The sequence below is a fragment of the Phascolarctos cinereus genome, unplaced genomic scaffold (genome assembly GCF_003287225.1).
Source record: "Phascolarctos cinereus isolate Bilbo 61053 unplaced genomic scaffold, phaCin_HiC Scaffold_4;HRSCAF=312, whole genome shotgun sequence".
Classification (NCBI taxonomy): Eukaryota; Metazoa; Chordata; class Mammalia; order Diprotodontia; family Phascolarctidae; genus Phascolarctos; species Phascolarctos cinereus.
The window spans coordinates 184,255,893-184,283,261 of NW_027555847.1; the positions used below are offsets into that span (position 1 = coordinate 184,255,893).

General features: G+C 38.0%; 1 protein-coding gene across 1 annotated transcript in view; it reads right to left on the reverse strand.

Moving 5' to 3' along the window:
• Positions 1 to 27,369, reverse strand: part of CEMIP2 (cell migration inducing hyaluronidase 2) — a 98,419-nt gene that overhangs the window by 47,886 nt on the left and 23,164 nt on the right. Inside the window, 9 exon segments of the mRNA XM_078152816.1 lie at positions 3,170 to 3,239; positions 3,393 to 3,598; positions 3,989 to 4,198; positions 6,013 to 6,182; positions 9,064 to 9,252; positions 13,198 to 13,367; positions 17,971 to 18,209; positions 18,211 to 18,533; positions 19,322 to 19,462. Of these exon segments, the coding sequence (XP_078008942.1) occupies positions 3,170 to 3,239; positions 3,393 to 3,598; positions 3,989 to 4,198; positions 6,013 to 6,182; positions 9,064 to 9,252; positions 13,198 to 13,367; positions 17,971 to 18,209; positions 18,211 to 18,533; positions 19,322 to 19,462 (1,718 nt within the window).

Genomic DNA, 27,369 nt, shown 5'->3' on the forward strand with positions numbered 1-27,369 from the left:
TCATGGTTCCTCCTATTGGTTCTAATTCTTCTTTACAACATGACTAATGTGAAAATATGTTTAATAAGAATGTATGTGTAGAGCCTAAATCAGATTGCATGCTGTCTTGGAGAGGAGAAAGGGGAGGGAAGTGGAGAAAATTTAAAACTCAAAAGCTTATGGAAGTGAATGTTGAAAACTAAAAATAAATTAATTAATTTAAAATTTAAAAAAAAAGAAGGAAAGAAAGGGCCAAGTCAACAGACTCACCACAAAGACAACACACTGAGTCTAGGCAATAAGGTTTTTTGTTTAGTCCTAAAATGATCAATAGATGAGTCATGCCCATTAGACAACCATTCAGCCAACATACAGATCTTATTGACTTCTTGCAAATAGCTCTAATGCCCTTCCTGTCCTGAAACTTTTTTTTCAAAAGAAAAAACACAGCATAAATGAATCAGCATCCTGTTTGGCCTTGGAAATGTTGTCAGTTTGAATACTGTGTTACTGCCCTTAAGAGGAACACAGGAAAGATTTAGGAATTTTCTGCACTTAAGATATAAAAGTGGAAATAGCTGAGTCTGTCTTAGTCTACTAACTATTAACATAGAATATAAACAAAGACTCATTATACAGAGGATAAAATAGTCTTCTACCTTACTTTGATGAAACAAACAGATGAAACCTAAGAATAAGGAAGAGGAAAACCTTATGTGAATTGAGAACATGAGAGAATAAAACATGACTTTTGTTTTCTTTTGAAAAGGCTATAATTGTACCTCATTAACGAACTAGTGTGGGAAAAATGTATATATTTGCTCCTATTGGCATCATTCACAAAGGTGATAGATGAAAGAAAGCATACTTGGAGGCAGGGAGAAGAGCTTAGTACAGATACAACCCAAACTTGCAAGTTAAAACCAAAGGGAAAAAATTTATCCCAAAATGAGTCTCTGGTCCCACAGCTTTTTCTTGTTAAAAAAAAAAATGTGCTTCATTACTCTCTGTGATCCTTCCCTGACTTTCCTGAATTTTTCCACCATTCCACAAGCAGCCTCTTCACCCTAACTCAGAAGCCCCTCCTGCAGTCTCCTCACCCTGGAAGTACCCTTTGGCCTTGTAGTTCCTACCAGAATTCATTTTAAAAAACTGCCCAGGCCAGCCATATTTTCATTCTTCTCTGTGGTCAACTCCCAACTCTCCAGGCTTTCTCCCCTTGCCTCCTCTCCTTCTCTACCCCCATCCCAACCCCCCACTTTTAGCTTCATTTTGTGTGTCGTCTCCTTCTTTTAGAACGTAAGCTTTCTGCTTATATTTATCTCCCCTGGGCTAAGCATAGTAATTGGCACAAAGTAAGTGTTTAATGAATGCTTGTTGTCTTGTTGACTGTGCAGTTAAAACAGGTAAAAGGAACTTTTGCATAAGAACCATGGAGATGTACACTGAAGAAAGGGCTTCATTTACTTCAAGAGTGAAAGTCCTGCCAAAGGGCTAGCTAGCTTTGCTGGATGAGTTTCCCTAGGAAGAAAGAAATGAAGGTGAGCACGTTTTTTCATTCCATAGCACCAAGCCTGAGATCAGAGAGAAACGGAGAGAGACAGAGACAGAGAGACAAAGAGAGACAGAGCTCAAAGGGCATGCCTTTTAGTACACACTGGGTACTACAACAAGAGAATAACATTTCCTTATATTTTCCCATAGATCCTTTCCAAACATTTTATTCAACATATTGATCCTGAAACAACTGAAAGAAATCTTTATCCTTGATTCCCGTCCTTGAGATCATACATATCAAAGGACGATGCTAAATGAGACTGGTTAGAGATGTCAGCGCTTAGCACATAATAGGCACCTAGTAACTGTTTACCGACCCACTGACATCATAGTTATCCTATCTATAAGGATCCATCTTCAGATCAGAAGTTTCATAATATGGGTCATTACAAAGCATAACACAGAGAAGGGTTGTCTACAGGCTATCAAACAAAAAGCCTACAGAGGGCTGTCAGGATTGAATTAAACTACCTATGTGCCTTTGGGCAAGTCACAACCTCACTGGGCCTCCTCGCTTGCCTCATTTGTAAAATGAGGAAGTCGGACAAAATGACCCCTCAAGTCCTTTCAAGGTCTAGAACTATGGTCCCTGTGAGCTGTGAAATTTACATTCATGAAGAAATTGTTTCAATAGGAGCAAGTCAATCAAGCAATCAATAAACATTTATTAATTGCTTACTATGTGTCAGACACTGTACTAATACTGACTCCTGTATACCAGTTTTCCCAAAGGAGAATGCATTTCAGCTAGTCTTTTGATTCAAGCCAGACTCACCCAGACCATATCCTCAAGTTCTGGAAAGCAGTGTCAAGTGTTTCCTTCCATCCAAAGCTGTTTTCTTTTAATAGTAGTGATATCCAAAATATACACCCTCAATATATTAAGATAAGAAGGCAAATTTCATAACTTTCTAGCTGTATTTGGCCAGCACTGATACTGCCTTAGGGAGACAGCAACTTAAAGTGCCATGTTTTCTTTCTTTTTTTTTTTTAAACACACCCATTAAACCATAAGTGTGGGTTTTTGCAAGCTCATCATGGGACAACATTAGTCCTCTCTACCAAGGGAGTTCCACTAGCTACCTAAAATTAGCCTAATAACAAAACTTGCCCCAGACATCCAATCCAGCACTCCAGTGCCTGCCAAATCACATGGCTGAATCCAGCTGCCTAAACAAAGGAGAGACAGCCTGAAGTCAATAGGGCCACTTTCTACCTATTATCATAAAGGCTCAATACTTGTTACTACAGCCTCTAAAACAATCCATTCTCAGAAAGGAAAGTTGAGGCAATCAGCATATCATCACTAAATACCATGACTCAAATAGTAGCCACTCAAACAGAAGAGACTGATGACAATAGCTATATACTATATACTCATAATGCACACTGGAGACAATACTGTTCTTGAAGACAGCACCTGTTTTACTCCATAGGCTAAAATAATGGAGGGACCCAGAACAGACAGAAGAATTATCTTCTGTCCTTGTGACAACAGGTCAGGTCAATACCCTGGAAAAACACTGAGTATTTATAACACCACAAAACAGAATATATACCACATGCACAAACTTTTTAGTGAACATACAGAAAGAATAATTCAATAATATGATGGGAGGCCCATGTGCCTTACCTGTGAGCCAGCAGCTGCATTACTTATCAGATGGTTATTAGGATGAGCAATCCAGAATGTTGAAACAGCCCTGAAATGCATTTTTTAAGAAAGATTAAAATTTCTTCATGAAGAATCTTGACCAACGCAAAAGTCTAAAATTTTCTAAAGTTATAACACCAATATAAACAAATGAGTTGTTTTACTTTTTTTTTTTAAATTTCCCCATCTGCTAAGTACTCACATGCAATCTGTAGCAGGCACAGGGACATAATTTCCATACACTTTCCCTCTAATGCCTGTACACATGGTGTTATTCCTGTCAGTGGGAAGAAGAGTGCCTGGTTTGGTGACAAGCCCAAGGTTGTGGAACAAAATATTCCTTTGCTCAATGCCATCTTCCAAGAAGAAACAATGGCCTAGTGTGTCAAATCCAATAGTGTCTTTTATCTGCAGAAATACAAGTCCATTATGTCATTAGTAACAAGATTTACTACAAATTAAGTGCAAATGATACTCAGTTTAACATTCTCGGTACAATTGCAAGAGGAAGCTTCCTTATCTGCAGCAGCAGCAAAAAAAAAAAAAAAGTCAAATGTCGAGTTTTATTTATTCCCCTGGTATTATAACTGCTTTGGCAAGAAAAATTGGCTTACTGGAGAAAGATAAATATCTAAAAGCACAGTAGAAACAAGACAGACCTAGGCATAGAGTGAAAGAAATGATTTACATATGGTTGAAAGGCCATGGAAATTTGGCACAATGAGCTGATTTTGCAATAGGCTCTAGACTGCTTTGTTTTCAACAATAACTTAAGGTTAGATTTAAGAGTCTACCTACCAGCAGACCATCTGTTCCATGGATAGTAACACATCTAGAGAAGCAGTGATGAATAGACACACCATCCAGGTAAGTCTGAGGTCTGTAACCTCCTCTATCATCCACGTCGCCACATCGGTGAAAATGCACCGGATATTTCCCCAGCTGCTGCTGCCCCAGATGCTTTAGTTCCACGTGGGAAAGATGGACCGAGGTGAAGTTTTTCTGAATCTACAACACAAAGTACTGAAATCAATAAATTCCATGCTTTAAGAAACAGAAAAGGATTGGCATTTTTTTTAAAAAGAAAACCCTGTAGTAGATGGGAGGAAGAAGATAAAGGGGAATATGTAAAGTACCCTAATCAATTAAAAGGTAAGCAATAAAAGAAATGGGAAGGAAGGAAGGAAGGAAGGAAGGAAGGAAGGAAGGAAGGAAGGAAGGAAGGAAGGAAGGAAGGAGGGAGGGAGGGAGGGAGGGAGGGAAGGAGGGAAGGAGAAAGAAAGAAAGAAAGAAAGAAAGAAAGAAAGAGAAAGAAAGAAAGAAAGAAAGAAAGAAAGAAAGAAAGAGAGGGAAGGAAGGAAGGAGGGAAGGAAAGAATAGAAAGATCCTGCAAAAACTACATGGGTTTACTTGTTTCACGTTTGTTTCTCTGGATTTTAGACTATTAACAGAAAACTTCTTCCCTGAATCTATGAAATTTTTTAAATAAACAAAACCCCAGAGAGTCTCAGCCAATTCCAAGAGTAAAAACGAATGTGACTTGGACAACTTCAGGAACTAAATCTGCCAGTAAGCTCTGATTGTAACATCTCTTTTTGTCAATTTGTCTTTTCTTTCCATTCCTATATTTAGAAACCTACTATCAAAGTGGTAAACAGGATTTTACATTGTTAGCATATTTGTAACCAATCAAGAAAACCTTTTGTTTGTTTAAGTTTCTACATGATCATGAATTCAAATACTATTAACAAACACTTTGGTTCTTGAAACACACTATTATATCTCTACAAAAGGACACTTGACCAAGTTTTCAGAATTCGGTATAATAGAAAAGTTTATAAACTATAACTTTTTCAGTTGTTTTACAAAATGTCATTTAAAAATTATTCCATATGATTCCATTTATCCAACAAATTACGGTATTAAAAGTGCAACTATTTGACGCAAATAAAAGTATTGCTGAGAGGCAGCTTAGAATACAGGAGTGGTTCTCAAACTTTGTGGTCTCAGGACCCCTTTACACCCTTAAAAATTATTGAGGACTTCCTTCAAGGGCTTTTGTTTATTTGGGCTATATCTATCAATATTTACCATCTTCATATTATTAAGAAAATTGTTTTTATCACACAGACCCCCCCCAACAGGGTCTGAGATGCCTCAGGTCTCCCCAGACCACAACTTGAAAACCATTAGGGTAGATAGAGAATAGAGAAGCAACCTTGGAATCAGGAAGACCTAGGTTCAAGTCCCTTCTCTGATACATAGGAACTGTGTGACCCTGTACAAGTCACTTAACCAGTCAGTGCCCAACGAACTTTCTAAAACTTTAAGTTGTCAAGCAAGTGCCAGTCCACATTGGCACAGTTTCCACATTGGGAGTTCCACATACAAATGAAATTACAGGGCCAGTCCCACCTCCACCTCCCCAGAAAGGATTTCTGTCAGGGATATTTTTTTTGTGTACTATTTGTGTATATATTAATATTATAATCTTATAAGATAAATAAAATTTATTCTTATAAAAAGGACAGGAACAGGCATCCAAATCAGAAATAAATATCTCCTTGTAATACCCACCTCTTCCTAATTAATTCATTTGGTTAATCCTTCATGGCATAAACCTTTTTTTAGTTTCATTCCAAGTGTAGGTCAGTTAAAAAAACAAACACCCTCCTTTTTTGTTCCCTAAAAATGCCTTTTCATATTAGGGTGAAGAACACTGAAACTAGGTATTTTCCTCTATAAAATTAAATCTTCACCTTGGAAATTTCTACAAAAATGTCTTCAACTAGCCCGATACTGTTTACATCATCAGAGCATACCTGGACATGTCCCCCAAAGGTATCGTAGTTGAAGAATTGACATTGGTTGTCAGCATAGCAGGAGGCTTCCATCTCTCCTCTGATCACCACATTTCGGCTAAGAACTCCAACCTCAGCCCGCATATCCACTCCATCAACTATCTCTCCCATGTGTAGAAACTTAGGGGTTTCTATTTGGTGGAGTCAGTGAAAGCAAACAAGAATAAATGAATGAATGAATGAATGAATGAATGAATGAATGAATGAATGAATGAATGATCACTTATTAAGCATATATAATGTGCCAAGCATTGTGCTAGTTGCTGGTGACATAATTTCTAAAAAAAAAAAAAAGCAAGATGGCGCCTGTGCTCAAGGAGCTCATACTCTAATTGGGAGAGACAACACACACACACACACACACACAACACACACACACACGCACACACACATCAGCTGTAGCACAGATGAAAAGGCATAGAATTCCTATGTGGGCAGTGGTAGATTGGCTGGCAAGGCCCAGGAATACTTGGGCTACTTAAGTAATTCAGATGATACGTGGTGAAGGGGGAATGAACAAGCATTTGTTAAATACCTGCTCTATGCCAGGCATCATACTAAGTGCTTTACAAATATTATCTCATTTCATCCTCATACAACAACCCTAGAAGTAGGTGCTATCATGATAGTCATTTTACAGATGAAGAAACTGAGGCAGTCAGAGGTTAAATGTCTTCCCCAGGGTCATACAGCTAGTATGTGTCTGAGGGTGGAGTTGAACTCAGATCTCACTGATTTCAGGCCCAGCACTCTACCTACTGTGCTACCTTGCTGCCCCTTTGGGCACAGAGGCAGGGCAGACAGTAAAGCCTCATGGTCCTCCGCCTCACCAGAAGGAACTGAATTGTCTCCCATCTCATCCTAGCCCTGTGAGCAGTCAAGCAACCTGAGCAAGGGGGAAAGGTAAAAAGGGCGAGAGTCCCCAGTTAAGATGGGTCTTACTCCCAAGCCAAGCTGCCCTGGATAAACAGAAAACAAGGACCCGGCATATTAATAGTCATTTAAATGCTTATTGAACTCTCACCTCCAGAAACCAAACAGTTAAAACTGCTTACATCCTTTACTCTCTCCCTAGCACAAAATTGGATATGCTGAACGCATGAAAGCCAAAACATGCACAGCAGGTATTTCTTTAGATGTGGGGGCGTAAGGCTGTTTTGTTTCCACATTATTGTGAAAACATATAAACAGATAGAGTTCACACAGCATGGTATATGCTTAACAGCTGATTCCCTGACATACAAGTCTTCTTGACCATTTGTAACAAACATGAGCTAACCGGGGGGCAGAATTAAAACAAATGTCGCAGTTTATCATTTCTTAATCACTTAGTATTCTAATGTTTTTTCACTTTCACTTTTATACCTTGCTAAAAAGTGCTTATCTCTGCTATCCATTTCACAAAATCAGGAAGGAAAAACAAATAAATCACGGAAATTGAGAATGCTTTATATAAGCCACAAGAGTGGGAATTTCCAAGAAATCTACACCAGATGGTACTGTGAATTCTCCCTTTGTGAACTCTGTTTGCCCTACTTGAAGCACTATCAAGAAGGAAAAATACAACACTAAAATATGAAAAAGCTATGAATTATTGTTCCTATTATCTTAAAAGACAGATAAACTCCCTTTAAATTAAAAACCTCAGTGGATAGAATGTCAGGCCTGAAGTCAGAAAGATGAGTCTTCCTGAGTTTAAATTTAGCCTCAGACACTAGCTGTGTGAACCTGGGCAAGTCACTTAACCCAGTTTGCCTCAGTTTCCTCATCTGTAAAATGAACTGAAGAAGAAAATGGCAAACCACTCTAGTATCTCTTCCAAGAAAATTCCAAATGGAGTCATGAAGAGTCAGATATAACTGAACAACATTCATTTAAAAAAATTTTTTTTTTAAATTGAGTGCTGTAACTTCCCCAAGGTCACATCATTAGTGACAAAGCTAGTACTAGAACGCAGGTTTCCTGATCAACAATCCAGTGTTCTTTTTCCTATACCTCTAGTTTAAAACAATACAACAACCAAAAACTGCATACCAAAATCTTAAGGACTCCAGATTACAAAATCATAGGATCATAGATGTAAAAGAGGAAAGGTCTTCAGAGGTCATCTAATCCAATTTCCTAATCTTGCAGATGAGGAAACTAAGGCCCAGGAAGATTAAATTGGGTGGTTAAAGGACTTCCCTAAGGTCTTACAGAGCTGGGATTTGAACCCAGGCCCTCTGTAAGCAAGGTGAATTTTAGTGTGTGTAAGGAAGATTTTGTCGTTATTTTTAGATAATAGTTCCAGAATCCTAATGGTTGAAAATGATGGTTGAAAACATCTCCACCATGCTTACATGGTGAGATACAGGGTGACATAGTATATGTTTGCGCTGTGCTAGGTCATGATGATATTGCTAAAGTTAACCTGTGAGCTTTATGTTAGCAAGACGCCTTCTTTGTCTGTTGCCCTATAAAGCAAGTGGGCACAGGTCAGTAAGCGGGGAACCCATTTTGGGGATTTGGGTAATGCATGGAGGAATTCATGTACCTGCTTTGATCAGCCCCCATCAAGGCTTAGGGGATCCTGCAGGAGATGTACTCCTATTCTCGCCTGCTCCTGCAAGAAGTGTGCTTAGGGAATGCTGTAGAGTTGATGCTCCCATTATCAGCAACCCTACTGAGAAGACTAAACTAGAATAAAGTAAGCTTATTTAACCCCTCCTAAGCTGTCTTCCTGTCTGACCGGCTCAAAAGTGAACCTGTGCTAGAACACCTATTAATGTTTGGAGCCCTCCTGCATTCTCCTGCCCAACAAATGGTGTTACCTGTGAAACACCCTCCTCTACCTCGAGGGCCAATACTGTTTCCATTCTATTACAAAGCCAGAACTTAATGAATTCTGTGGCAAAGATCTTGTCACTAGGTGAAGTGACTCATAAATAAGGAGAAAAATTACAAAAACTAAGGAACTGGGCTAAAAAAAAATTCTATGTTTCAAATTAAGCATACTGGGCATCGATTTTGTACCTCTGACTTTGACCTCATAGTTGTTGCATTCAGGACAAGGAAGAAGAGTAAATTCTTCTGTTTGGTACATTGAATAGTCCGTGCTTGCAATCACAATCTGGTCTCCAGGTTTCCAGCTGCTGACATCATCCACCAGATGTAGCTTTACTCCATCTATGGCCTCTACCTGGAAACCTGAAAGGGATACCCCTAAAGCAACAAACAGTAAATTTTAAAAGTATGTTAGCATGAAATTCTACTTCCTAAAGTCACATCTCCACCACTTGTTCAACACCTGAGTTCAAGATAAAGTCACTTCAGTAAATTATTCTTTAATGTACTTTTATATATATTTGTACATTTTGTACATATATAGTGATATATGTTCCATATTCCTTTACTAGTCTGCAAGCTTTCTGAGGACAGGAACTATAGTTGATTCGAATTTTGTGACTGTCCCAATACCCAACACAGTGTTCTGAACACAAAGTATTTCATAAATGTTTATTGAATTAAATATATGTTTGGGGGCTTTCCCCCCAATCCTTGCTTATCTTCGAAGATGACACTTTCAGCTCCCCTCCGAAAGTTAGAACATCATCTTAAGATCTAATGTGAATGTACCAAAGCTATGAAGTTAACTGCCTACTATAGAAAAAACATAATAAATGAGGTGCCAATCCAAACTGGCAAAGATAGTTTCTTAACTCAGAATTCCCTATGTCAATGAAATGATTGGCCTGATATTATTATTATTATCTTTATCATCATGATCATCATCATTTTAATATTCTGATTTTAAATGTGCAAAACATTTTATTTTGAGCCTCATGACAAACCTGCAAGGTATCACAAGTATTATTATCCCTGTTTTAAAGATGCAAAGACTGGGACTCAGAGAACTAAGTGATTTGCCCACGATCACTCAGCTAGTAAGTTATCAGAGGCAGGATTTGAAATCAGGTCTTCTTAACTTCAACTCCAACATACTTGTTATGATTATCCAGTATACCACATAAGAATATTCAGAATAAGTGACATTGTATCTTATACTACTCAGGAACCTCTTTTTTTTCTTCATAGATCTCTGAAGATATGAATTGAATGTTTCATAGCCTTACCTGGTAATAATGTAATTTGCTCTCTGTAAAGCAATTTAAGGCTTGCAAAGTATCTTTTTTGTTTTGTTTTATTTTTTGTTTTGTGAGGCAATTGGGGTTAAGTGATTTGCCCAGGGTCACACAGCTGGTAAGTGTCCGAGACCGGATTTAAACTCAGGTTCTCCTGACTCCAATGCCGGTGCTCTACCCACTGCACCACCTAGCTGCCCCACAATACATTATCTCATTTGAGCTTTGCAATAGTCCCATGAAGTCAGTACTTTGGGTGCCTGTTTCCTTGTCCTCTTTAAACTAAATTTTCCTTTATGAATGATAAAATTCCTATAGGAATTTAAATTTCAAGGCACAAATTAGACCAAGCGGTATCAAAATATGAATAAACTCTTCCAGTTGAAATTGTTAAGAGCTTTTAAATCTTGTGATTATTGCCTAGATCAGAACCCAACTCGAGCAAGATATACCATGTCATCTCGAGTAAGTGTGATTCATGAATATTGCTACTGCACACTCATCTCTCTTCTGGTAAATGGCAATAAGTTGATGTTCTAGGAAGAAGATGCCTGTCAGAGGGGGCAGGTAGACAAATCAAATTCTAAGTGGTTGTAACTATGGAAATCATTTCACATGGTATGAAGTATGCAGATATTCTTAGGCCCAAAAGAAACTATCTTGATTAAATGTAATATGTGTGAACTTTGAGATATAATCCCTTTAGCCAAGTGCTTCCTTATCTGTCTACGTCATAATGGTTACAGAAAGAACAAGATGAAATTTAAAATATTTCCTGCTAGCCATATAACATGTATCTGAGACCAAGGAACTGAGTTCCAAGACAGACTTTTCTGGTTTTTTGCCTCAAAGTCAAACCCAACCTGGTGACTGAGAAGGCTGAAAAGAAATCCCATACTAATAATAATCACCAATATTTAATATCCAGATTATGAATAGGAAAAATGTTCCCTAATCACTCCAAGCTGAGAAACGTGAAGTTTCTTTAAAATAACTTTGAGGGTCATAGGATTTAGAGTTCAAAGGGAGCTTAGAAATCATCTAACTGGACTCTCTCAGACTTAAAAGGGGGAAGTGACTTTCCCAATTACAAAGTGCTATTTATAGCTACTAAGTAGCAGAACTAGAATTCAAACCCAGTATTCTTTCAATTATATTGCACTTGAACTGGAATGGTCATTTACATTTTTAGATACCTAGTTTTGGTAGGGAAAGGTGAAAAGCTTCCCAGTGTAGATTGAGGAGTGGGAGGGATTAGGAAGGGGCAGGGGACAGGAAGAACTGATTGAGGAGATTTAACATCGTTCAGCAGTTTCTCAATCTTCGGCCTTTAGGAGAAAACCCTGCCTGGAACTATCTCCTTTTCGCACCGCAGCATGGAAGAAAGGCAGGAAATAGAGTTCATTCTCCCTGTTTCCTGAATAGAATTTCCACCTCTTCCAAAAAATAAGTCATGGAGAATGTAGAAAACAAAACAACACTCTATAATAGATGATATTTTGACGAGCAGAAGTCTTCCAGCACAATCAGGGTTTAAAATCTCTTTGGACTTGACATAACAAGATTGTTACCCACAGAGAGGATCTTGAGAGTTTATGCTTTAAGGCATGATTTTATATTCAATAAGGCAAGGTGGAGAGGAGGAAAATTCCAGGCTTAAGCTGTAGGCAGTCAAATGAATGGAGATAGAGTACTCAGAGGACAAGAGGCAGTTATTTTAGCAAGAATATAAAATATATTCCAGGGACAAATAATACCATATGAATCTTAAGGGAATATTTTTTGTGCTACAATAAATAACAAAAAGGATCATCTTAGAGAAACCTGGGCAGACTTGTTTGAACCAAAAGAACAATGTGTACAATAAAGGAAGGGGGAAGGGAAATCTCAAGGGCTAATAGGAAATAAGACTGGAAAAGTTAGGATCCACCAGATTGCAGAAAGCCTTGAATACTAGACTAGATAAGAGAGTCTAAACATAACTTGATAGGCAAAAAGGAACCAGCAAAGGTTTTTGAACAGAATAGCAACATGTCAAGATCTATATGTAAAGAAAATTAGCGTGGCAGCTAAACAAAGGATGAATTGGAAGGTATACAAAGTAGAAACAGAAGTAGCCATTACAAAACTCTTATTTTGGCCTATGAGTGTGTTAATGTGGGTGGTGATAATGAAAAGTGTGGTGAAGGGAGAGACGCAAGGAATATCATAAACTGGCAGATCGTTTCATGAGTTATATTAGTCAAAAGAATTCATCCCCTAACTTTCTAGTGATAACTCTCTTCATGGCTACAGCAAACCATTAGGTATCATATAGAAGTCTTTCCCAATTAGGAACACCTGACAGAGCTTGCATTCCACTGGTATAATCTGAAAAGGCTCAAGGTCACCTTCCCATCACCACCAGATGTCCTAATAGGACTTTAGTGGAAGCAAATCAGTCTCTAGGCTGGTAAGAATGTGATTAGAGTTTAATATACCACCACACAAATGTGCAAGTGTACATAGTACAGTTAAGTGCGACATCTGCAGACATATTTATGTAAGAGAAGCCTAAAACAGTTGTATTCATTCTTATATATTACATAGCACTCTCTATCCTGGGTACACAAGTGTTTCTGATGGTTGCAGGCCTAGCAGATATTTTGAATCCAGAATCAAATCTTACTATCAATGGGTCTAGATTTCCAAAGAGTTAGCTACCCACTGTAATGTGAGTGAAAGACATAACTTCATACTAAAAGGCCAGATTGGTTCTATCCTTCCTACAATATGGACCTGTCCTCAGATTCTACTGCACTCAAGGCATTTGGTTTTTCAGGGGGGAAAGATGCCAAGTGATGATGGTTTGCCTGATACCATTCCACTGTAGGCTTCTGTGGAATAAATTTACTATCCTAAAAACTTCTCTCATTCTATGAGTGGTAAAAGTTAACCCCGGTTTTCATGTAAGTAAAAAAAGAAATGAACCATCTGTCACAAGAGTGACCAATATCTCATAAGAGTGTGAGTTGTACTTTCCTACCTTCATTCCATTCACTATAAGCTGTTACAGTGAATTTCTGACCATCAACTGTGAAAAATTCTCTTTGGGCAAGAGCCTTCCCTCCACTGCTGTGATTTTCATAATTCCTCACTGATTCGTTGCAAGAGGCACTTCCACCACCAATGACAGCAACCAAAGCCCAAGCTTGCCTAGGAGGAAAAAATATGTTAAAATTGAATGTTGTAGACTAAGAAAAAAGAGATTAAGATGTACTTTCCATTACCATTAATATTAGCATAATAAATTACCACCACCACCACCTTTTTATTATAATATACTCAACCCATCCAAGGCAAGGTAGAATCATAGACTGAGCTGAGACCTAGATTTAAGTCTCACTTCTGATAAATATTGGCTATGTGACCCTAAGGAAATCATTTTACCTCTCAGTGTCCCCAAGCAATGCCCTAAGACTATAAATTGCAGACTAGTTGTTGATCTGCATTGGTAGAGAAGTTTCTTCACCAAAGAGTGACTCTACCAATGAAATCATAGTACCAATTTTTTTAAGCCCATATAAGCAAAGAAATGGAAAATAAAGGAGATGCCCATGTTTTACAGGAAGGCTTCCTAATACCTCTTTTAATCATTCCTATTTGTCCTGTACATAGCTTGCTGTATATGTTTGCATGCATGTTGTTTGTCCCATTAGACTGTAAGTTCCTTGAGGGCAGGGACCATCTTTTGCCTCTTTTTGTATCCCTATTGCATACCACAGTGGATGGAACATGGTAGGCACTTAAAAAAAAATGTTAACTGAATTGAATTGGGAAAAGACTAAGTAAACTATGGTACATACACGTAATTGAATATTATTGTGCTTTAAAAAATGTATGATGAACATGAAGAAGTATGGAAAGACTTACATGAACTAATGCAAAGTGAAATGAGCCCAACAAGGAAAATAATATGCAAAATGACTAAAAAACAAATGATAAGAACCACCATCACAAAACAATTGAATATTGTGAAATTATAGAGAAAAACTTGTCCTCAAAGAAGAGGATATGAGAAAAAACCTCCTACGCTTCTTTGTAGAGGGAAGTGTGCACAGAGGTGGAACACTAAATTTATTATCAGATTTTTTTATGTTAATATTGCTAAAAAAATTCCTTTTTCTTTTTTTTAAAGTATTCTTTATTATAAAGGATGATTCTCTGAGAAGGAGAAGGGCACAGGGAAACAAATATATACACATACATACATACATATAGAGATACATATACATATTTTTAAACCCACATACACATACATCCACTACCCATGTCTCTTTGTCCAAATTTCAGACCATAACTAAAGAAACAAAGATGAAAAAAGGAAAGGTATGCTCCTTTGCAGACTTGTTTGCCTAGCTTGGTGACAGGTAAAACAGTCTTTACAGGTTCTTTACTTAATCATTTTTCCCCCTTATCAAAACATATCCAATAGTGTACACACACACACACACACACCACACACACACACACACACACAAAACCTGGCAATAAATCATGTTCTTTTGTTTCAAAAAGAATAAATTAATCTTTCACTAGGATTCCTCACAATAATCTTTAAATTACTTTTAGACATCTCAAAAGAAGTCGGAGGTTTCTCTAATCATGGTGCTGTTTTTATACTTTGTATTTACTCTGCACATAAGTGTGCACACACTATTTCCTTTGAGAAAACACAAGATCCTTGAGAACAAGGGCTTTTCATTTTTGTTGTTTTCTCAGCCCCTAGCATAGTGTCTGACACTTTCAGAGATAGGAATTAGACCAATGTCTCACTGACATAAAGAACTGTGATATGAGAAAACTTCCTCTATCCATGTAGGTCTTCAAATTACAATCTTAAAAAATTGCCTAGAGAAAGGAGAGGTTTAGTGACTTGTCCAGGGTCACACAACCAGTATGTGTCAGGAGGGATATGAACCCAATTCTTTCTGATTTAGAAGCTGACATTCCAGTCATTATGCCAAGCTACCTCTCACCTGGAAACTGGCAGGGATTTAACAAATTCTTGATTATTGACCAATACATTCCTAGGTTTGTTAGCAAAAGGATTTTTAAATGGCCCACACTGAAAGTTTATTTAATGAGGGGGTTGTTTTAACTTGTCTCAGGACTGTGCTGTATTTCAGTGATTCTCTCTGGTATAGAACAAAAATGTTAGCTGTCTCAGTCACATATGGGTGACAGTTTAGAGGAGGAAAGTCTGTCAGTCTATCAGACTACTGGTTTCAAGAATGAAAAGAAAAACCTCCAACTTCCTTCTTTCAAAAAAAAAAAAAGCCAAGACAATCCATACCAGACAGCTACTCTCTTTCCACTGATAAAAGTTAAGTCAAAGCAACTAGGCACACACTTTCAAAAATTCCAGACAGCCCCACCATGGATTAGCTCTGCTGCCTGGTGATGTCTCACATTTCTATTTCTATCCTTTGATACAAAAGAAAAACTCTTTTGAAGGCTGCATACAATTAATGCTTTGCAAAGGAAGCATCAACAATCTTTCATTTATTTACCAAAATTGCCTCCAGTCCTTACAGGACAATGTTCTATTCCACTGATGTTATCTCCCCCTTCCTCCCACTCCCCTCCTACATTTTTGTTTTTAAGGCATTTGAGAAAAATGTCATTGGACTAGAACATTATCTTCAAAGGGGGTGTGTGTTTATGTATGTGGGAGATAATGTCAAAGGCATGAAATACTGGCACGGGACCACAACTGACATCCTGCTTTATTAATCCTAGTGTGATTATGGGATGGGGGGTGGTGAAAGCAGCATAAACCTTGTGGAAGCCAAGGGGAGCTTAGCAGCATAGACCTAGAACTGGAAGTATCTCAGAGAACAACCCTCTCACTTTACAGATGAAGAAAGTGAGGGTCAGAGAGATTAAATGGCTTGCCAAGATCACACTACAGCAGATAGCATCAGAAGTAAGGTTTGAGCCCAAGGCAATGCAAGAATTTCAATCAAATTGTCTAATCACAAGATTGACAGATGATGCCACTCTGGAAACGAGAAGTAGATCATAGATTTTTATTTGGGGGCAAAGGGGAGGGCAGGCAATCAGGGCTAAGTGACTTGCCCAGGGTCACACAGCTATTAAGTATCTGAGGTCACATTTGAACTCAGGGCTTCCCGATTCCAGGGTCGATGCAAAGACTGCGCCACCTAGCTGCCCCTAGATTGTTAAATAATCTATCAATCAACAAATATTTATTGAGCATTTACTAGGTGCAAGCACTATACTAATAGGGACACAGAGGAAAAAAACAAAAATAATTCCTGCCCTCAACGAGCTTAAAATACAAGTGGTCGTCAGATGTGACTTAGTAGCTTATACATCACAATACGTGAAAACGTAGGGATTATTTCTCTAACATGGGAAAATATACGGTATTTATATATTACATATACTTATAGATGGCATCATTTTTTCCCTGATTTTCTGTTACTTATTGTCCATTTTGCCTCTTCTAAGATTTTTGTAGCTGATTCAGGCACACCATGAGGACCTCACAGGAAAGGAAAATTGGCCAATTTCAGCACTTTGGTTTCCCGTTGCTATTCAAATAGTTCTGTTAGTTTCCAAAGCAGAACATTTCCTTAACCTAATAAGAAAGTTCCTGGGAGATTTACCCCTACCATTTTTTTGAGCAATTTTTGAGGTCAGCTCTGCCTTAAAAAATCATGTTCAACTAGAATGTTGGACAAGAATCCATCCGTGTGCTTTTCCCTCTGAATGGGGCCTCCTCTCCAGTTTCTGTTTTCCTATCACTTTCTACCTCAAATACCTCAGAGTTTCAAGAAGCTGAGCCAATCACCTGGTTCTGGTTTGTTTGGTATAAAGTAGGATCCAAATTCAATACAAAAACAAGAAGTAAAGTTTATATATATATAAACACTTTACAAATATTATCTCATTATACCCTCACAATGACTTTATGAAGCAGGTGCTATTACTATCCCTGTTTTACTGATGAGGAAACTGAGATATACAGATTAAGTGACTAGTCCACAGTCATACAGCCAGTAAGTATGTGAGGCTAGATCTGAACTCAGGGCTTCCTAAATCCAGGACCATGACTCTATATACTGTACTACATTCCTCCATTTTAAATGAATTTTGTATAGCGAGTCTCTGGAATACCAATGATGTTGGTGGGGACTCTACAAATCAAAAATCAAAGAAGGCTTATATGCCAAATCTGCTCTTAAAAAGACAATAAAATACCTAACGTAGGGTCCTAAATCTGGAGACCATCTAATGCAGCTTCTTAATTGTACAGAGAAGAAAACCGTGGCTTAGAGAAGTTAAATGACTGCCACGGTCTCAGAGCTAGTAAAAGGTAGGATTTGAACCTAGGTCCTCTGACTTCAACTCTTTTGTTGTTGCTGTTCAGTCATTTTCAGTTGTGTCTAAGTCTCTGTGACTTCATTTGGGGTTTTCTCGGCAAACATACCAGAGTGGTTTGCCATTTCCTTCTCCAGTTCATTTTACAGATGAGGAAACTGAGGCAAACAAGGTTAAGTGACTTTCCCAGGGTGACACAACTAGTAAGTGTCTGAGGCCAGATTTGAATTCAAAAAGATAAGTCTTCCTGACTTCAGGGCCAGAGCTCTATCTGCTGTACCAACTAGCTGTCCTTTTATGAACCTTCAAATCCCTTTTCCCCCTCTTACCCTTTCATGGGAACAGCTTTTATGTAACATGGCACTGGAACTAGAAAAAAAATAAAATAAAAGAATGAGGTTGCGTTTACCTGTAACTCAATCCTTTGATCAGCTTACTTCCCAGAAGATTTTGGATGGTCAGGATCGTTTCTTCCAGGAGGCTTTTGACAGCTGAATCTCCAACAGCAATAGCTACAATCCGGCCAGGATCCTGGGCTTTTAAAAACTCCTGAAGTCGCCTGCTCTCATTTTGGTACTCGTGGGTATCAAACCTATCAATCACCAAAACTTCAGCAGTGTCTTGGTCAATGACCCTCACGTTGAGACCCTCGGTTAAAGGACTTTTCAAAAGTATAAGAACCAAAGGTCAGCCCTGAGGAACGCAGAGTCTTTGCTAAGACTGTCCATGATGTTTTCCAAGCCCCATGCAACTCCAGCGTCCCACCAGCTTCCACACCGATAAACTTTTTGCCAAATGTTGGCATACTGTCACCTTCATTCGATTTGCCAAATAAGGCAATGGTCGCTTTGGATTTATAGCGGCATTTTTCTGCTCCAATATGAAGCGCTCCACCATCCTTGATCAGGATATAACGAGTCCTCAAAGTAATATTTCTGGATCCATCTTTATCATCACCAAAGACAAGTAACCCTGGGAAGGGGAAAGGTGGAGAGAGAGGAGAAAAAAATGCTCTTTGTGAGCTGGTAATTAAAAGTGCTTCTGTGAATTCCAAAGAAAGAGATTTCATGTTTAAGAAAAAAAACAAAGCCTCTTCCACCTTTCTGGCAAAGGGAAGACAGCTTATTAAGAAATTTATTTTAGTTTCCAAACAATTAAAAAGAGGAAATGAGCATTTTATGCCTAAGCTGGTTGGGATACATGTATCTCACCTCTATTTACTTCGTAGGCTACTTATTTCTTGAACTTCAAAAAACCTATAAATCTGAGGCTCATCTAAGTGTAATTTAGTACCTACGTGCATTGTGCCATTATTCCCCTTAGAGCTGGGTCTTGTCTAACCTACCAGTTTCATTATCATCTCTAACAATGATCTACTTCTGAAGTCTTCCCTATGTCTCATAGGCCAGAGCAACTAGTGTATTACTAGATATCATTCCAATGTACATTAAGTAAATTCCCATCATTTCTTGGAGAGATGGGTGACATGAAGCATAAGATTGTATTAGATATAATAAATGAGACTGTCCTGTTGCTTAGTTGTTCATAACAATATTGTTGAGTGTTTTTGTTTTTTTTTTTACAAGGCAAGGCTCATTGAGGTAGGAGAGACTCTGTATCTGGAAATGACTCTAATATAAAAATGAAAGCCATCAATAAAACTTTAATTTAAAAAAAATTACCTCAGTCTAAGAAATACCCTCAGAATATTAATCAACATCGACAAGGAGCAAATCTTTGTGGTACAGTTAGTTATATACCTCCATCCTGGATGACTATAGAGTTCACTGTAACATCTGAGTTTAAACGGAGCCAATCTCCTTTCTTGATAATGACTTGCTTTTCAGGATCATGTTTTAGATCCCAATTCCTGAGACGTGGGTTTTGATCTGGACAATTTTCTGCAATAACATTCCACATTAGAATATGGTTAGAAGTGGCAAGACACCAGCATATATTGAGCCAAAAGTCTAACAGTACACTTAACGCCATTTAGTGAATATCTGTGATAATTGCAATGAAATAATATCAGAATAATTCAAAGGTCTACAATAGAGATAAAAGGACCCACTCCCACCACTTCACTTAAAGAATGGTAGATTTAGGGAAGCTAAAATAGGGAGGAAAGTAAGGCATCAGGTAGAGAAAAAGAGAGAGAGAGAGAGAGAGAGAGAGAGAGAGAGAGAGAGAGAGAGAGAGAGAGAGAGAGAGAGAAAGAGAGAGAGGGAGGGAAGGAGGGAGGGAGGGAAGGAGGGAAGGAAGGAAGGAAGGAAGGAAGGAAGGAAGGAAGGAAGGAAGGAAGGAAGGAAGGAAGGAAGGAAGGAAGGAAGGAAGGGGAGGGAAAAGGGAAGGAAGGGGAAGGAAAGAGAAGAGGGAAGGAAAGGGAAGGGGGAAAGGGAAGGGAACAACAAAAAGGAAGAGAAGGGAGGAATGGAAGGAAAGGAGGGAAAGGAAAGGGAGGGGAGTGAGAAGGAAAAAGGAAAGGAAAGGGAAGGGGAAGGAAAAGGAAGTGAGAAGGAAAGAGAAGAGAAGGAAGTGGACAAGGGAAGGGAAAGGAAGGGAAGGGAATGGGGAAAGGAAGGAAAGGGGAAAGGGAAGGAAATGGGAACAGGAAGGGAAGGAAAAGGAAGGGAAGGGAAGAGAAGGGAGGAAAAGAGAGAGAAAGGAAGCGGAGAGGGAATGGAAAAAGAAGGAGTGGAAAGAAAAAGAAAGAGGGAAGGGAAGGGGAGAAGGAAAGGAAGTGGGAAGGGAAGAAAATACTTAGTGCTTACTGAAAAACAAGAACTGTGCAAAGTGCTGGGTATAGAAACAGAAAAGTAAGACAGTCCTGTTTTCAGCGAGTCACAGTCTAAACAGGAGGAGATAGTCCACATAGGAAGATGCAAACAGCAAGGCCTAGTGCTCATTAGGTTACAGTAGCAGGGCACCCTTAGGGTCCTCTAGTCCAGTTCTTTTGTTTTACAGATGAGAAGACTGAAGCCTAGAAGGTTGAGTGCATCACCTACATAGTAAATGGCAGAGCTGGCATATGATGCCAATCTATAGCCATGCTAAAACCAGTGCTTTTTACTGCATCGCACTCTTTATTTCCTCAAGATACAAAAAGTTTAACAGCTTTTAGTGTCAAGGTCAGGTTCAAAATCAAAGTAAAAGTTACTTGCTATCCTTCCAACATAAGAATGAAAACATTCAAAAAGTGAATCAAACATAAAACCTCTGCAGGACTTTTACTTACTTGGTAATATGGTACCAATATAAAGATAGATGGGCACCACAGATATGAGGATTCAATGTGCACTGAAAACAGACAAGTCTCATACGATGATCATGTCTATCTATGATAGACATCTATGATCATGTCTAAACAAAACAGACATATGACTAATAATATTTCATGTTTATATACCACTTTATAATTTTCCATATATATATTCTAATTTGATCCTTACAGCAATCCTAGAAGTTGGCATGATAAGAATTTTTATCTCTATTTTCTAGATGAAGAAACTGAAACTCAGAAAGTTTAAGATTTTCTGAAGGTAACAGAGAACTAGAATCCTGGCCTACTGATTCTTAATCCATTCCTCTTTATATATATGTACTATAATAACTTTTTAAAATTATAGGTCTGGGGGGAGGGAACAACTAGGTGGTGCAGTGGATAGAGTACCAGCCCTGGAGTCAGGAGGACCTGAGTTCAAATCCAGCCTCAGACACTTGACACTTACTAGCTGAGTGACCCTCAGCAAGTCATTTAACCCCATTGCCTAGCCAAAAAATATATAGATAGATATAGATATACAGATCTTGGTCATGAAACAAATACAAATGGAGTACGAGTTTATTTTATTTGTTTTGTTTCACTTTACTGCAGACCTGCAATTTTCTCACTGTAGGGAACTCCAAGGTATGAAAACTTCCTCCACTGATACAAATGGCAAATCCTGCACGAAACAGAGAGGCTTAGAGAGCCGTCTGGAACAACGAGAAGTTTAGTGATGCACCCAAGATCACACAGCCAGTGTGTGTGAGGGGAAACAAGACTGGAACACAGACCTTCCGACTCCAGGTCAATCCCCTCTGCACTGCCAGACTGAGTATCACTAATAAGATGTGTGAGCTTTCCTGGAATATTTGCATTTTAATTGCGAGAACTTTCAAAGGCAATAGCTTTAAGGCCTAAACAACATTAGAATAGTGGAATCTCAGGTACCAGACAAGTCAGTCTATAATATATCACAAGAGAGATATTTTGAGGGTGTCTTGTCACATCAAGTAGGACTTTTCCTGCTTACAAACTTTATAATGAATTCTATTTTCTGGGAAGCAGTGTTTGACCTTGTTATATTAGTACTAAGATCCAGGTATAATTTCAGTATAATTTTAGACTTCTTAAGAAAGATTAAGAAAAGCTGAAATGATTCTGCTCTTAATTCCAGGGCCCTTGAAGCAGATGACTTCCTCAGCAGGTGCCCTTGGGTATGGTATGGAGTTTCCTTAATGGTAGTCATCACTTCAAATTCACAGAGCAAACCTGTTCTCAGACCCCCATCAGCTTTCTCAGGGTATAAACTATCCCGCCTATGCCACACTCTGAGCTCAAATCAAGCAAAATCTTCCACAATCACTGCTCGATACCTCTTGAGAGTTTTTATAATTAATTCAGCAAGGAAGGAGCAGATTGGAAAATAAAGTTTCAGTGAAGTCTATTTCTTTTGGGTACTTTTTAAGGTATTAGTTTACATATTATTATGGCTTCACAAACTTCTTAGCTATGTGACTACAGGCAAGTCACTTAATCTCTATTTGCTTCAGTTTCCTCATCTGTAAAATGGGAGTAACAACTGCACCTACCTTCCAGGGTTGTTGTGAGGATCAGATGAAATAATAATTGTAAAGTGCTTAGCACAGTACCTAACCCATTGTAAGCACTATGTTAGCTATCATCATCATTACTAGTATTATTATTATTAGATCTATTACTCTTAAGGTACTCAAGTGTCCATCAACATTGCATGTAAACATTGCAGATAATGTTACATTATAAACTATTTTAAAATCTTACTATACGGTATGTGCTTTTAAATATAAGCAATAGTTATCAACAAAAAAAATCTAGTATGAACTCAAAAAAATCTCTTAGCATCAGTCAAAAGGTTCTGTTTCTAATGAGGAGAGGCAAACTAGAAGTCCAACATTATTTGAAAAGTATTATAGGCACAAAGTAGATTAGGATATGGCTAAACAAGTTGGTACACATGAATAAAATGGAATACTCCACTGTAAGAAACTAAGTACATAATGAATACTAAGAAGCAGGAGAAGATGCACATGAAGTGATGCTAGATGAAGTAACTGCAGCCCAGAATATGACCACAAAAATGTAAATAGGAATAGAAAATGAATATTGAAAAAATACAAAGAATAAGCTTGGCCCTCAAAAAGAGATATGAGAAAATACTTCCTCCCATTCTTGTCAAAGGTGAGGCATCTAAATGTGTGAAACACTGTATACAGTGGCATAGTTTTCAATGCATTGATCGGTTTGCTGAATTTTTTTCTCTTTCTCTTTTTCTTTCTTTTCTTTTTTAATTCTTTATTGGAAAGGATGGCTCTTTGGTAGCAGCTTGGGGAAGAGCATTTGTATTCACTGAAACTTTATTTTCCAACCTGATTGAAACAGGAGAGTGATAGGGGGAAATATAGGCAATGTAAAAACAATAATGTCAATAAAAATCAGTTTTTAAAATTATATCCAAAGTTGGTGATAATGATAATAATCAGCTCAACAATAATAATATAGAGTCAGCTTAATATAGTGGGTAAAGGCCTGGATTTGGAAACAGGAAGACCTGGGCTCTAAATCCACCTCAGATTCTTACTGGTGAATAGCTTCCACTTTTTTACCTGTAAAACTGAGATAATACCATACAGCAGAGGGGTCAAACACAGACCACTCCTCTCCCAAGCGGCCCAAACAAGATTAAAATGAAATAAAAAAATATTTAACAAAATAAATAAAAACACAATAGAACATGGATGTTTTTTTTCCTTTTTTTCTCTTTTTTTCCTTTTCTTCTTTTCTCAGATAATGTTACTATGTGGTTTTCTAAATCAATATGCAGCTGAAGGGTATCCTTATATACAGTTTAGTGGCGCCATTTCTATTTAGATTAACACTACTGTCTTAGGGGTTTGTTAAGAAGATCTAATGAGATGATATATGTAGAATAGTTTGCAAACCCTAAAAAAAAGTCAGCTATTATTATTATTAGATCACGTTTATAAAATACTTTGCCCACAATAATTGTGTTACTACTATACTTATTTTACAGGTAAGAAAACAGAGTCCAGTCACACATAATGCCACAAACAAGACTAACTCACAAGACAGAAACAACGAATTCTACAATATAAAAGCATATAGAATCATTTAGTGCTGGAAGGGACCTTAGACATTATCCAGTCTGACCCCTTTATTATATGGAAGAGGTCGAGAGACTTTTCCAACGTCACAGAGGTAACAACTGGCAAAGCTGGGATGTGAATCCAGATGCCTTCACTCCAAATACAGTGATCTTTACCCCATATTCTGCTACCTCCAGAGTTTAAACTCCAAAAGTACAAAATTAAGCCAGCTGGCAAACACCTTTCAAGATCTTCTTGCAGGCAACACAATCGTCTTTCAACATCTGTCTTCTGTCAGTACAGTCATAAAATTATCTCTATTTGAAACCAGGCTCCTTTGGGAGAAGAGGGGAAGTAATCATCAATGATTGAGTTCAATTCAGTTCCTTCCCTTCCTGAATGCTGAAGAATCATCATTGTCTTCCTGGAAATACTGTATATAATGTGTCTCCCAGGAGTAAAACAGACTGCCTCAGGAAGGATGATTAAATATTGTCAGAATCTACAAATTGACCAAGCAGCGTTCAAGTGTGGTTAGAATTACCACCTAAAAATAATTTGATTATGTATAATCTAAGCAGAAAATAGAATGGCTTAGAATGTTCAACCAGGACAATAAAGAGTAAACCAAAGGGACAGCCTGAGAATAGGAAAGTTTCTAGGCTGGATTTCAGGAAACATTTCATAACAATGAAATCTATTAGACTGTGGAATCGCTTCCCTTAGGAAATGGTAAAAAGCCCCATTACTTGAGTTATTTAAAGCTAGGCTAAACCAAACAGCAGGAACCATACTGACTTCAAGAACAGTCTCCAGGGAGAGAATGGATGACTTCAGCAGTCTCTTTCCATATACATTCTGTGAATCAGAAAGTGGAGGATCACAAAATAGCCTGTGGCTTCACTGAAACATAAAATTGGTCCCTAAAAGAAAGATGATTGTACTCTGCTGCTGGACTTAAGTAGCTTCAGCAGTAAAACTATAGAAGGAAAGTAAAAAAAAAAAAAGTTGAAGTTTCTCATTTTTGAGATAAGTAAACTCAAAGGACGCCTTATTTCTATTAAGGGGACCACCATCTCCATCTTCCCAGGCAACCAGGTTCACAACTTCAAAGTCAGCAACACCTTCCTCTCCATCCTCCCCTCCCCCATCATCCAATCAACTGCCAAATCTCGTCATTCTACCTCTACATCCTCTACTCTCCAAGGCAAGTCATGTCAAGTCAAAAAACATTTATTAAGGTCTTACTATAGGTCAGGCATTGTGTTAAGTGCTGAGCATACAAGTAAAAAGAAAAGCAGTCCCTGACCTCAAGGAGTGTATGTACATTCTAATGTAAGAAGAAGGGTATCCTAAAGGTCTTACTACAGTAAAGTTTAAAACAGCACTAAGACTTTTGGGACACACTGTATTTTTCCACTCCAGGTCTAGGCATCTTTCAACTACCTAAACATTATGTTATTGTGAAGGTTGTGGAAAAGCATAAGGCATGGCCTCTGCCATCACGGAGTCTGCAAACTCCCTGGGATGCCAAAAACAACCTTCTAAATGGAATAATTAGACAACAGTTCAGTTCTAAACTGTATGGTATTGACTGTGTCCCAGCAATCTAGGGAAGGGAGAAAACTATGTGGACATGAAAAATTAGAGAAGGCTTCATGGAAAAGAATGGACTGAATTGGGCTGAGGAGAGAAAAGAGAATGTTTCAGGCCCAGGAAATAGTATAAGCACCGATGCAATGGTAGGAATGAGTTTGGCATGTAAAAGTAACCAGTCTGATTAGAGTGAAGGATGCTTGTTTACAAAAACAAGGAGGCTGAATTATATGATTTTTATGGTCCCTTCCAATGCTAACATTCTGTGATTCTGTATTTATATGGTCCTTTCCAATGTTTACATTCTTTATAAGGTGAAATCAGGTCAGATCACTAAAAGATAGGAAAGAATAATGGAGTACCATGAAAAACAGGAAGAGTTTAGACTTGAACCAGTTGACAAGTAGGAGTCATTGTGTGTTGCTGAGCAGGGAAATGATATTGTGACAACAATATTACAGGAAAATTAGACTTACTGTGATATACAGGTCAGTTTGGACAGGAAAGAGCCAAGAGGGTGGAAATCCTGCTAGAAAGCTGTTTAAGTAATGGGCTAGGGCAGTGACAGTGGGAATAGAGAAGTAAACCTTTGACAAACAACAGGGTTCATGAGAAGTAAAAGGATTAGGTAAGAAATTCCATACAGAAGATGAAATATAGAGGTTCCAAGGCTATCAGAAAAGAGATGGGAAAGAGATGGGATATTTGAAAAGGGGTGAAATGAAATCAGGTTAGGAAACATTGTAAATAAGGATAATTCTTTTAAAATACCAGTATTTTTGGTAGTCTCTGTACATGGCTTTGTACTTATTAAGCAGTGGAGGGGAGGTTGTCGGATGGAGCAGCAAAGCTTCAGATACAACTAGGAAAATAGGAGCATCTGACCCTTGACCTTTTGTTATGCACATCCTATGCCACTGACAATAATGATACCATTTTTAGTACTTGGGAGTAGTACAAAGCTTTTCTCTAATATGGGCAAAAATCTGACTCCTCACCCCGAAGTTGCATTGCATGAATTCAACATTCTTTTCTGTTTCTAAACACCAAGACTGCCTGAAGCTTATTCCTTTTCTTTCAAAGGATAATATCCTGTTATAATTATATTTCACAAAAAGTGCCTTTGGCAGCAGCTTTCATGGCATTCTCTTCACATAAATTTCATGATCACTGAAACACTTCCTGCTTTACCATTATCATTATGATTTTTTGAATTCCCTAAACTTGCTTTCCATCTAAGAAAGGCAAACAATCTCTGGAGCTTTATAGATAAATACTTCGATATCATTGACCTTTCTTCTGCTCATCCCATAAAACACCTGCCTTCAAACAGTAGCAATGAGCACAGTTCATGGCACATAAATGAAAAAAACATTTATTAAGTACTTAACTATGTGGCACTGTGCTCCATACGAAGCACCATATGGTGGATGCTTAATAATTGTTGAAAGAATGACTAGATCTCTCATTGCCTTGTAATAGAGGTAAATATAAATGGTAATAAGCTTTATAATCAGTTAGGAAAAAGAAAGAAACAAATTGTATGAGTTTGTGTGAGCCATGTGACTCTAGTCAGAATCAAAACTTAAATAGTATGTCTCACCATTTTACAAGCATTCCTAAGAAGATATATCTCACTCACAAAAAAAATAAATAAATAATTGGTCTCTATCAATTTGCTCTTAATGAGGAAACAGGCATGACTCAGGGAAAGCATCGGGGGGAAAAAATCAACCAGACAAGTACAACCTGTATATCGACCCATTGTATAAAGTTGATGGCAATAGATGTTTTTTTTTCTTTT